General features: G+C 45.9%; 2 protein-coding genes across 2 annotated transcripts; one reads left to right on the top strand and one right to left on the bottom strand.

Annotated features, from left to right (window-relative positions):
* Nucleotides 1–166: 166 nt before the first annotated feature.
* On the top strand, nt 167–8,018 carry med17 (mediator complex subunit 17). Its single transcript, XM_083695865.1, has 13 exons — nt 167–218; nt 455–717; nt 897–1,060; nt 1,220–1,439; nt 1,654–1,790; nt 1,882–1,963; nt 2,147–2,299; nt 2,676–2,806; nt 3,033–3,217; nt 3,326–3,463; nt 6,860–6,977; nt 7,211–7,370; nt 7,463–8,018. The coding sequence occupies exons 2-13, from the start codon at nt 483–485 to the stop codon at nt 7,669–7,671; spliced, it is 1,932 nt and encodes a 643-aa protein (XP_083551991.1). The 5' UTR covers nt 167–218; nt 455–482; the 3' UTR covers nt 7,672–8,018.
* On the bottom strand, nt 7,923–9,993 carry vstm5 (V-set and transmembrane domain containing 5). The gene is made up of 4 exons (XM_083695866.1): nt 9,696–9,993; nt 8,831–9,157; nt 8,496–8,639; nt 7,923–8,300 (listed from the first exon to the last, which is right to left on the bottom strand). Exons 1-4 carry the CDS (start codon nt 9,769–9,771, stop codon nt 8,269–8,271), a joined length of 579 nt encoding a protein of 192 aa, XP_083551992.1. The 5' UTR covers nt 9,772–9,993; the 3' UTR covers nt 7,923–8,268.
* Between the last annotated feature and the right edge of the window lie 474 nt (nt 9,994–10,467).

Raw genomic sequence — 10,467 nt, 5'->3', positions numbered from 1 at the left:
AAGTCCCATTAATTGCATGCAATATGTCATAAATCTATCAACTATAATTGCTACTATATATCTGACTTTTTCCATTAACCTGCTCTTTGAACACAATATTTTTTTTGGTCTACCACACTTGCACTGTAGGTGGCACCAAAGCGTACGTGACATGCCAACACTGCGGGACTTTACGGACACGAACAAGACAGCGAGGCGCGTCTACTGCTTCCCCGAAGGTACTGAGCTAACTAGCTAATATGTTCTCCATTATTTCTTTGCAATATGTTTTTGTAGCTGTTCATGGAAATGAACTTGTCCTTCCCCTCATTAGTTGAGTTGTTTGTCGGTATAGATAAAGTACAATGTTACTGGCTACTTGGCTACTTTGCTTTTGTTGTGTGCCCATTTGTGTCTGCTAGTGTTGGCTAGCGAGCACCTGATTTTCAAGTGGGTTTTTGTGTTCCAATCATAGGTTTTCCTAAGTCTTCCTAGCCGTCACCATGTCGGGTGGTCCAGCAGTGCGTGTCAGCATCGAGTCCTCTTGTGAAAAGCAGGTGCAGGAGGTGTCTCTGGATGGGATGGAGACATACGTCCCGCCTCTGTCCATGTCCCAGAACCTGGCCAAACTGGCCCAGAGGATTGACTTTGGCCAGGGATCTGACTCAGATGAGGAGGGGACAGAGGCTGAGCCCAGGGACCAGGACTGGGGGAAACAAGAACTGGAGGAGGATGAAGGTGTGACACAGTCATAGACTGTAGTGTGAATTTGTCAAAAGCAGACAAACATATCATACCCAGACACCACTACTATACCTCTTTTGTTCCTGTAAAAAACATCAGCAACACTCATGATTTTAAGTAACTGTGCAGTGAGTTACACAGAACTGGTTAACTGTTAACTCTCTCTCCCACAGCCACAGTGAAGTTCCAGCCGTCTCTGTGGCCCTGGGACTCTGTGCGTAATAACCTGCGCAGCTCTCTAACAGAGATGTGTGTGCTCTACGATGTCCTCAGCGTGGTCAAGGAGAAGAAGTACATGGCCCTGGACCCAGTGTCCCAGGACCCCTCAGCTGGCAAGGTAAGCTAATTCTTAGTTTGTTTTCACCTATCCTGTTTCTTCAGATCAGTGTAAATGAGGGAGATGAGGAGAGTTTGCTCCTCTAGGGTAGGGTAGTTTGATATTTATTTATATTCTCTGGACCATTCTCACCCCTGATCTTCTCTCTCCCTTCCTTAGACCCCCCAGGTGTTCCAGCTCATCAGCAAGAAGAAGTCTTTGGCTACTGCGGCACAGATGCTCTTGAAGGGGGCAGAGAAACTCAGCAAGTCAGTGGCAGAGAACCAAGAGAACCGCAGACAGAGGGACTTTAACTCTGAGCTTCTCCGGCTCCGCTCGCAGTGGAAACTCCGCAAAGTAGGAGACAAGATCCTAGGAGACCTCAGCTACAGGAGTGCGGGTAAGGAGGTGATAGTGTGGACACAAGCTTTATGATATAGGATTACTTAATATGTCAGGGTCTTATTCTTATTCTGCTCAAGACTACATGCAATACATTCAAGTAAGGTTCTTCAAATGAGCAAACTGCATATTCCTTTTGCATATTTCTTAAATGAAAATCACAACATTATTGACTACCTTTGATATCAACTCCCATCATTATGCCTCTACAGGGTCCTTGTTTCCTCACCAGGGCACATTTGAGGTGATCAAGAACACAGACATTGACCTAGACAAGAAGCTTCCAGAGGACTACTGCCCACTGAATGTGCAGATTCCTAGTGATCTGGAGGGATCAGCTTACATTAAGGTCAATGCAAATTGCTAGTTATCATAGAAGAGTCTTGAATTAAAGTTGATATTTTACCTGGCCAATAACATTATTACATCTTGTCTTCCAGGTGTCAATACAGAAACAGGCCCCTGACATAGGTGACCTGGGCACAGTAAACCTTTTCAGGAGGCAACCTAAAGCCAAAGCAGGTATACACAGAGGATTTCTTGTAATCCTAGTCTAGCCTTGAATCATAGTGATTCAAACAGAGCACTATATTCTTTTTGTATTTCTACATTTTGTATTTGATGCACATATTAGCCTTTTCCACTCCAGATCATGCCAGCTAGAAAACCTTGAACAGTGGCTTCCCTCTCTCTCTTTCTCCTCAGGTACCCAGCCGTGGCATGTGAAGCTGGAAGCAGCCCAGAATGTCCTCCTCTGTAAGGAGATCTTCGCCCAGCTGTCCCGTGAGGCAGTCCAGATCAAGTCCCAGATCCCCCACATTGTAGTAAAGAACCAGATCATCTCACAACCCTTTCCAGGTGATGGAAGTAGACTTTAGACTTTTAAATAAATTATATATAGCCATTCATGTTTGAAGAATATCACTTTTAAATGGCTCATGAGCTTCAACTGTGTTCAACTGTCTAACCCCACCAAGAGTCCAAAATATAAGCTTTGTTTCACTCCATTGTTTGTAAACAATGTAATTCTAAACAAACACTCTATAGCTTAGATCTCATGTATGGTCAGTCCTTGAATCCTTAGCTCTATAATTTTATAAGTGGTTACATTTCTCCAGCCCCATCCCTCAGGTGTTTACCAACAAAAGTGGCAGGGAGACCGCTTTGTTGTTGTTTGAACCCCAGATTGCCCCCTTAATTCTTGTCTTACCAATGCCCTTCATCTGTTGTACAGGTCTCCAGTTGTCTATATCTTTGTGTCACTCCACGGGAGAAAAGAAAAACCAGAGAGCCTCTCCAGAGAAACCTAAACCAGACGACCACCTCTATGTCCTAGAACACAACCTGCACCAGCTCATGAGAGAGGTTAGACTAGTAGTTTAAAACTGGCCACCCAGGAATTTCTTTATTATTTAAATCTAAACATTTTAGTATTACACTTTTAACTCAGGCCTTCATATCTTTTTTTTGTCATATTGTTTTTTTTGTAAAAAAAGTCCCCTTTTTTTTGAGAGAGAGAATGCCTATGTGTACTCCTTTTTCATGTTTGTGTAGATGATGATCTATAATGATAAGCAATATCCTCTAACAGTTCCACAAGCAGACCCTGAGCTCTGTGGTGATGCCCCACCCTGCTAGCGCCCCCTTTGGCCATAAGAGGATGCGTCTGGCTGGCCCCATGGCCTACGACAAGGCTGAGATCTCCTCCCTGCAGCAGAGTGAGGGACTACTGGAGAAGATCATCAAACAGGCCAAACACATCTTCCTACGCAGCAGGTAGGTACACATCTCAATGGCAACATAATGGAGCAGGATGACAGTACATTTAACAGTTAATCAGTCTAGTTCAGGCTTTTATTTGCTCCTCTCTTTTCTCTGTTTCAGAACAGCGCGGACTATAGACAGCCTAGCCTGCCGTATTGAGGACCCTCAGATCCAAGCCCACTGGTCAAACATCAATGACGTGTATGAGTCCAGTGTGAAGGTCCTTATCACCTCCCAGGGCTACGAGCAGATCTGCAAGTGAGTTGACCACAGCCAGGAGGACAATTTTGAGGAGGTATGGTTATGTAGCCTAACAGACTGCGGCCTGTTGGTTAGGAAGTCCAGAATCCAGTTGCAGAGGGAGGTATTGATGTCCAGTTCACTGAGTTTGGTGATCAGTTTGGAGGGGATGATGGTGTTGAAAGCTGAACTCAAGTCAATGAACAGCATTCTCACATAGGTGTTGCTATTGTCAAGGTGGGACAGGGCGGAGTGAAGTGCCGTTGAGATGGCATCCTCTGTACTCCTGTTCTGACGGTAGGCGAATTGGAAGGGGTCCAGTGTGGGTGGTAAACAGGTCTTGAGTTGAGCTAGGACCAGCCTCTCGAAGCACTTCATGATGATGGGCGTGAGTGCAGCTGGGCGGAAGTCATTAAGGCTTGTTGCAGTGGAGTGTTTTGGCACCGGCACGATGGAGGTGGTTTTGATGCACGTGGGGACAGCTTCTTGGGCTAGGGACAGGTTGAATATGTCAGTCCAAACCTCAGTCAGCTGCACAGCACAGGCCCTGAGGACGTGTCTGGGGATGCCATCAGGACCAGCAGCCTTACGTGCATTAGTCCTGCTCAGTGCCGCACACACGTCGGAGGGAGAGAGTGTGAGGGGCTGGTGATCTGCAGGGAGCACAGCCTTGATGGCCACCTCCTTGTTGTCCCTGTCAAAGCGGCCATAGAAGTGGTTCAGCCCATCAGGCACGGAGGCGTCGATGGAGGGGGGGGGAGGTGTTAGTGGGTTTGTAGTCTGTGATGGCCTGGATGCCTTGCCACATGCGTCGGGGGTCAGAGTTGTTCTTGAAGTGATCCTCGATCCTTAGCTTGTGGTTGTGCTTGGCCTTTTTGATGCCCCTCTGCAGGTTAGCCCTGGATGAGCTATAGGCCTGAGCATCACCTGATCTGAAGGCAATGTCGCGTGCCTTCAGCAGGAGTCGGACCTCACTGTTCATCCATGGCTTCTGATTAGGGAAAGTGGTAATCCGTTTGAGGGTGGTGACACTGTTGATGTTGGAATTGATGTAGTCCAGAACGGAGGAGGCATATGAGTCAATGTCCGTGTGGGAGTCATGGGTGGCCTGTGTAGCAAACACACCCCAGTCAGTGTTTTCAAAACACTGCTGGAGCGCTGAGTCAGCTCCCTCTGGCCAGACCTTGACTGTCCTTACTGTAGGTTTCACCCGTTTGATGAGTGCTGAGTACTTGGGCAGTAGGAACAATGAGAGGTGGTCAGATTGACCTTGGTGGGGGAGGGGAACGGCTTTGTAAGCATCAGCCACGCTGGTATATACATGGTCCAATGTCCTGTCTCCTCTGTTGGGGCATGATACATTTTGGTGGAATTTGGGCAGTACAGTCTTTAAATTGGAGTGGTTGAAGTCACCCGCGACAATGAAGGCTGCCTCGGGATGCAGAGTCTGTTGTTTGCTAATGGCAGTATGCAGTTCTTTCATGGCAATCTTAGCATTAGCATCCGGGGGAATATAGGCTGCCGTGATAACAGTGGATGTGAACTCTCTGGGCAGATAGAAAGGTCTACACTTAACCATGAGAAACTCTAGGTTAGCTGAGCAGTGACTCTTGGTGATGGTAGTGTCCGTGCACCACGTCTTGTTCACATAAATGCACAAACCTCCACCTCTGGTCTTACCAGAGTCACCCGCTGTTCTGTCTGCCATAATCCATTTGTGTGTGGTGATCCGCAGCCGCAGTTCATCCATCTTGTTCGCCAGGGAACAAACATTGGCGAGGAAAAAGGCTTGGTAGTGAGAGTCGATGTGGAGTTAGCTTGAGCCTAGCTCTCAGCCCACCTCGGCTACCACGCCTGTGTTTACGTTTCCGAGCCGGTCTGGGGTTGCTTCCTGTCGGTGTAGCGGAGTTAGCTGGTCCCGCTGTTTTGGCAATCTCAGGTATTACGTTGATGGAGTTGGAGCTGTGCGTGGCCACGCAGTCGTGGGTGAACAAGGAGTACAGTAGGGGGCAGGATCCAGTTGCATAGGGAGGTGTTGAGACCCAGGTCCCTGAACTTGGTGACAAGCTTGGAGGTAACAATGGTGTTGAATGCTGAGCTGTAGTCAATGAACAGCATTCTCACATAGGTGTCCTTCTTGTCCAGGTGGGATAGGGCGGTGTGCAGGGCGCAGGCGATGGTGTCGTCTGTGGATCTATTGGGGCGGTATGCAAACTGAAGATGGATCCAGAATGGCAGGTAGTGATGAGTTGATGTGAGACTTAACCAGCTTCTCAAAGCACTTCATGATGATTGGGGTGAGTGCAACGTGTGGTAGTCATTGAGGCAGGTTAACTTGTTCTTCTTGGGGACTGGGATGATAGTGGTCGCTTTGAAACAGATGGGTATTACAGACTGGGACGAGGATAGACTGAATATGTCCATGGAGACAACTGACAGCTGGTCGGCGCATACTCTGAGGACATGGCCACGGATGCCGTCAGGACCGGCAGCTTTGCGGGTGTTGACGTGCTTAAAAGCCTTCTTCATGTTGTCCTTGTGAGCAGCGAGAGCCTTGATTTTTGGGGGCACAGTGTTGCTGCCGTCGAACCGAGCTTAGAAGTTGTTAAGCTCGTCCGGTAGCGCAGCTTTGTTACCCAAGCTGTCAGCTTTCTGTCTATAGTCTGTAATAGTCTGTAGTCTGCGCCACATACCGTACACATACTTTTGCACTATGCCACTATTTGCCACTATCTGGTTAGATGCCAAACTGCATTTCATTGTCTCAGTACGTGAACTCAATGACAATAAAGTCGAATCTAATCTAATACCTCTCACATCAGCGCCCTGGTATAGTGTTTCGACCTTGCCTCTGTAATTCCTTTTTGCAGTGTTGATGGTCTTGCACAGATCGCCTCTCGATTTCTTGTACTCTTTGAAATTGCCAGAGTTTAATGCGTTGGTCCGTACTTTTAACAGAGCACGGATCTCACCATTAACCTAAGGCTTCTGGTTAGGCTAAGTACGAACAGTGACAGCGGGAACACAGTCACCGATGCATTTGCTAATGAAGCCGGGAACAGTGTCTGCGTAATCGTTGATGTTGTTATTGTCCTTGAATACATTCCAGTCTGTAGAATCAAAGCAGTCCTGTAGCATAGAGTCAAATTGGCTACTCCAGTGCTGGATTAGCATGGAACACAGGGTTGTCACACTTGTGGCGATTGCATTTCGTTGTCTCTGTTGTCTCTGTACTTGTACTCTGCACAATGACAGTAAAGTTGAATCTAATCTAATCTAATCTAATCTAAAAGATTGGTGATGATAAACTACAGTATTTATGTGGCCAATTGTCTAGCTATATAAGTGAAATCTAGAAGAAAACCTGACTATGAAGAAAGGATATTCAATTACTCCCCATTCTGGTGTCTGTAGGTCTATCCAGCTGCAGCTGAACATCGGGGTGGAGCAGATTCGGGTGGTGCACAGGGATGGACGTGTCATTACCCTCTCCCACCAGGAACAGGAGCTCCAGGACTTCCTCCTTTCTCAGGTAACAACCATCTCACCACCACTCACTCACTTCAACCACTTTCTTACAATGTATTGTACTCCACCTCAAATATTAGACATGATTTAGAAAACAACAATACCATCCTTGGATATACACTTTGCCATCTTTTCATTAAAATAAATTCAAAATAATAATGACACCTTTTTGCCAGACCACCAGTGTGGCTATCTAGACCTACAGCACCCCCCTCTGTCTGTCTTGTGGTACTACAGATGTCCCAGCACCAGGTGTATGCAGTGCAGCAGCTGGCAAAGGTGATGGGCTGGCACGTGCTGAGCTTCAGTAACCATGTGGGGCTGGGCTCCGTAGAGAGCATCGGCAACGCTTCCGCTATTACCGTGGCCTCCTCCAACGGGGAGTACGCCATCTCAGGTAAGAAGGACAGATATTGGTACTGGGCTGGGGGTTGCATCTGGCAATGATGATGAGTGATGAACTAATGTTCATTCTCTCTGTAACCCCAGTACGTAATGGTCCAGAGAGTGGCTGTAAAGTCCTGGTCCAGTTTCCACGCAGCCAGAGCAAGGAGGTGCCCAAGAGTGACGTCATCCAGGACGGAAAGTGGAACCACCTGCGTGGCCCCTATAAGGAGGTCCACTGGAGCAAGATGGAGGGACGCAACTTTGTCTACAAGATGGAGCTCCTCATGGCTGCCCTCACGACTTGTCCTTAGGTCTGTCTCTCTTTCTCTCTCTTACAGAACTTGAAGCAGTATATACCTCATCAATAGTTGAAAATAGTAATCATGAAAATAACAATCATGTCTACATTGCGTTCTTCCTAGCCATTGCGATTTAGGGATGGATTTAATGAAAGAAAAGTTATCATACTTGGTGTATTTCTTGACCTTTTTATGACTTGTATGCAACTCCAGACAGCCATATTGAAAAAGCTGATAAATTGATATGTACGGCTTTGACGACATGGTTTTGAAACATTTTATTGGAAATGTTTTTTTTCTTCTTCTATTTTTAACTTTGTTACACAAATAAATGATCTGAAATAAATATATAATTTGTTTCCCTTGTGTTTCTATACATGTAATTGGAATGTAATGGCAGTTGTTTTGTAATATGTACAAGAAAAGAAAATATGCAGTTAGTCTTAAGGCACAGGTTTTCCCATGGTTGACAGTCCTTCATCTGTCCCAGGTATCAGTAACTTGATGAGATTAGACACTGAAGGTTTTCATTGATGTATAAAAACAACATTGATTCATAAAGGTGTAGGTCTCAGCCCTGATAGGCTTTTGCATAGATTGGCCTTCATATCAGAGAGGTTGCAGCTCAGTTTCATCATGCTCTGTGAAACAAAGAGGAAATGTTTCATAATACCAGAAAACAGCACATGGACAGGGCATCACCAATAACTATTATACTTTTAAACATATTTTACTAGTCAGTTTACTAGTTTACTAGTCAAACAACAACGTTGACACAGTGCAACAACGTAAAGTACAACTCCAAACTAGCCTGTGAGAATTTGTGTCAGTTTTACCTGGCATCTGTCGCCTCCGTCTGCATGCCTTCAGCTGGTGGTAGGCTTTGTCCATGAGCCACATGGAGGCCATGAGAAACCCAGCCATGGCGCTCAGCACTGCCGCAAACACAGACAAATACTGCAGATCCTCATATAGGACCTCTACAAAAACAGAAACGAACACAATACACCATGTCAATACTGAAGAACTGCAGTTCAGTCAGACCATAAGGCTAGATATAGAAACACTTTTGTTTCTTGGACTGAGGAGAAGTCACCCGTTTCATCAGAAGGGACACTTGCATACATTTATTCCACCACATTTAGGTTGAGTCCAAGACCGACCAACTCACCGTTCACCTTTAGGATGAAACCTGCATCTTTGCTGCTCCCTGATTGCTCTGTCACAGTGATTACATAGTAACCGGCGTCCTGCAGACGGAGGTCTGAGAGACCCATAGATCCATTGGTATGGGTGTGCACTCTGTCCCTGTAATCCATTGTAACATTGATAAAACCCCTGGGTTGCCAGGCCCCAATGCTCCTGCTCACACTGCCAGACATGTATGTCCAGTGTATGGTGGGAATCTCATGGCAGGAGATGTCCACGGAGAAAAGCACATCCTCTTGCACCGACCGGATGAGATTCTTTTGAGGAGACCGTATAGAGATGGCTCCAGCTTCCAGCATGAATGAAAGAGGGGAAGGGAGTAGAGAGGAGATGAGAGTGAGAACTTTTTTTAACTGTCAAACAGGCTGACAAATTTTATTTTGAAAATTTCCACTGGCCAGTTGGTCATTACCATTTGAATCAAAGGCTAACATACTAGAGGTCCAACTAGAGGTGTGTGACATTACACAGGATAAAGCATCATACACAAATATGGTCATCAGATAATAAAAAGATTGACAGAGGAACAAGACGTCAGCCAAAGGCATGTCATTAAGCTGCTGTTCATTGTCTCATAATTATGCTAAATATCAATTTACTAATCTAATACAGTATACAGGTTCAAAACCCACCAGAATATACTATTTAGGATGTAGGGAAACTATGTTAAACAGTGTGCTGATTCCAGGGCAGAATTTTTACTGACACAGCTGGGCATACATTTACTTTCAGGCAAACATAGGCCTGAACTTAAATACAGATACACACACTCATATTGAAACACTCAGACAAAGCACAAAGAAGAGTTCACATGTATGAATACTTACCTACATGGCACACATATAAGGTGATGCTGATAAAAAGAGCAACTTCCTGTGTATCCCAGAGCCTCAAAGGCCACATTAGAATCCCTGATCCATCAATATTATCACAGCTACGGAATGTCTACTGGGTCATTCTGCATCCTAATAAATGGCCTTTCTCTTCGCTGTTGCCTGTGTTCCTCCTTCCTTTTCTTCTGGATTGCTGCTTTTGTTCTGTTGCCGTATTTGGCCTTGTCGTTCTCCTTTATTCCTCTAACCTCTGTGCTCTCTGGCTACTGTCACTGCTCTCCCACGCATACCTGTGCATGGGCTACACCAGATTACCGATCAGACAGGTTCAGCAGGAGATTACTGAGTAAACATTCACACAAAGACACTCACTCTGAAAGAGAAAGAGAGAAAAAAGAGAGAGAGAGAGAGAGAGAGAAAGAGGAGAAAGAGGGGGGGTGGGGGTGGGGGTGAGGGTGAGGGGCAGGCAATAACTGAGTAAATACACACACACACACACACACACACACACACACACACACACACACAGGACCAGCTGAGGAAGAATAACCTACTGCTGGTATTCAAACTTGGACACACCTTGCTGAGCAGGTCAGACAGGGATATGTGTCTATTCTCATGTCTATTTTGAGCTGACTGCATCACAGGTACAAGTGAGTTGCCTGTATTCACTTGACTATTAGCTGCTTATTGGACACCGGTGTACTGGTGTTTCTTTTTGTGGTGGAGAACAATGTTGTGCATGTAGTTATGTTTATGAACAGTG

This window comes from Argentina silus (assembly GCF_951799395.1).
Source record: "Argentina silus genome assembly, chromosome: X".
NCBI lineage: Eukaryota > Metazoa > Chordata > Actinopteri > Argentiniformes > Argentinidae > Argentina > Argentina silus.
This window is presented reverse-complemented; position numbering and strand designations above follow the sequence as displayed.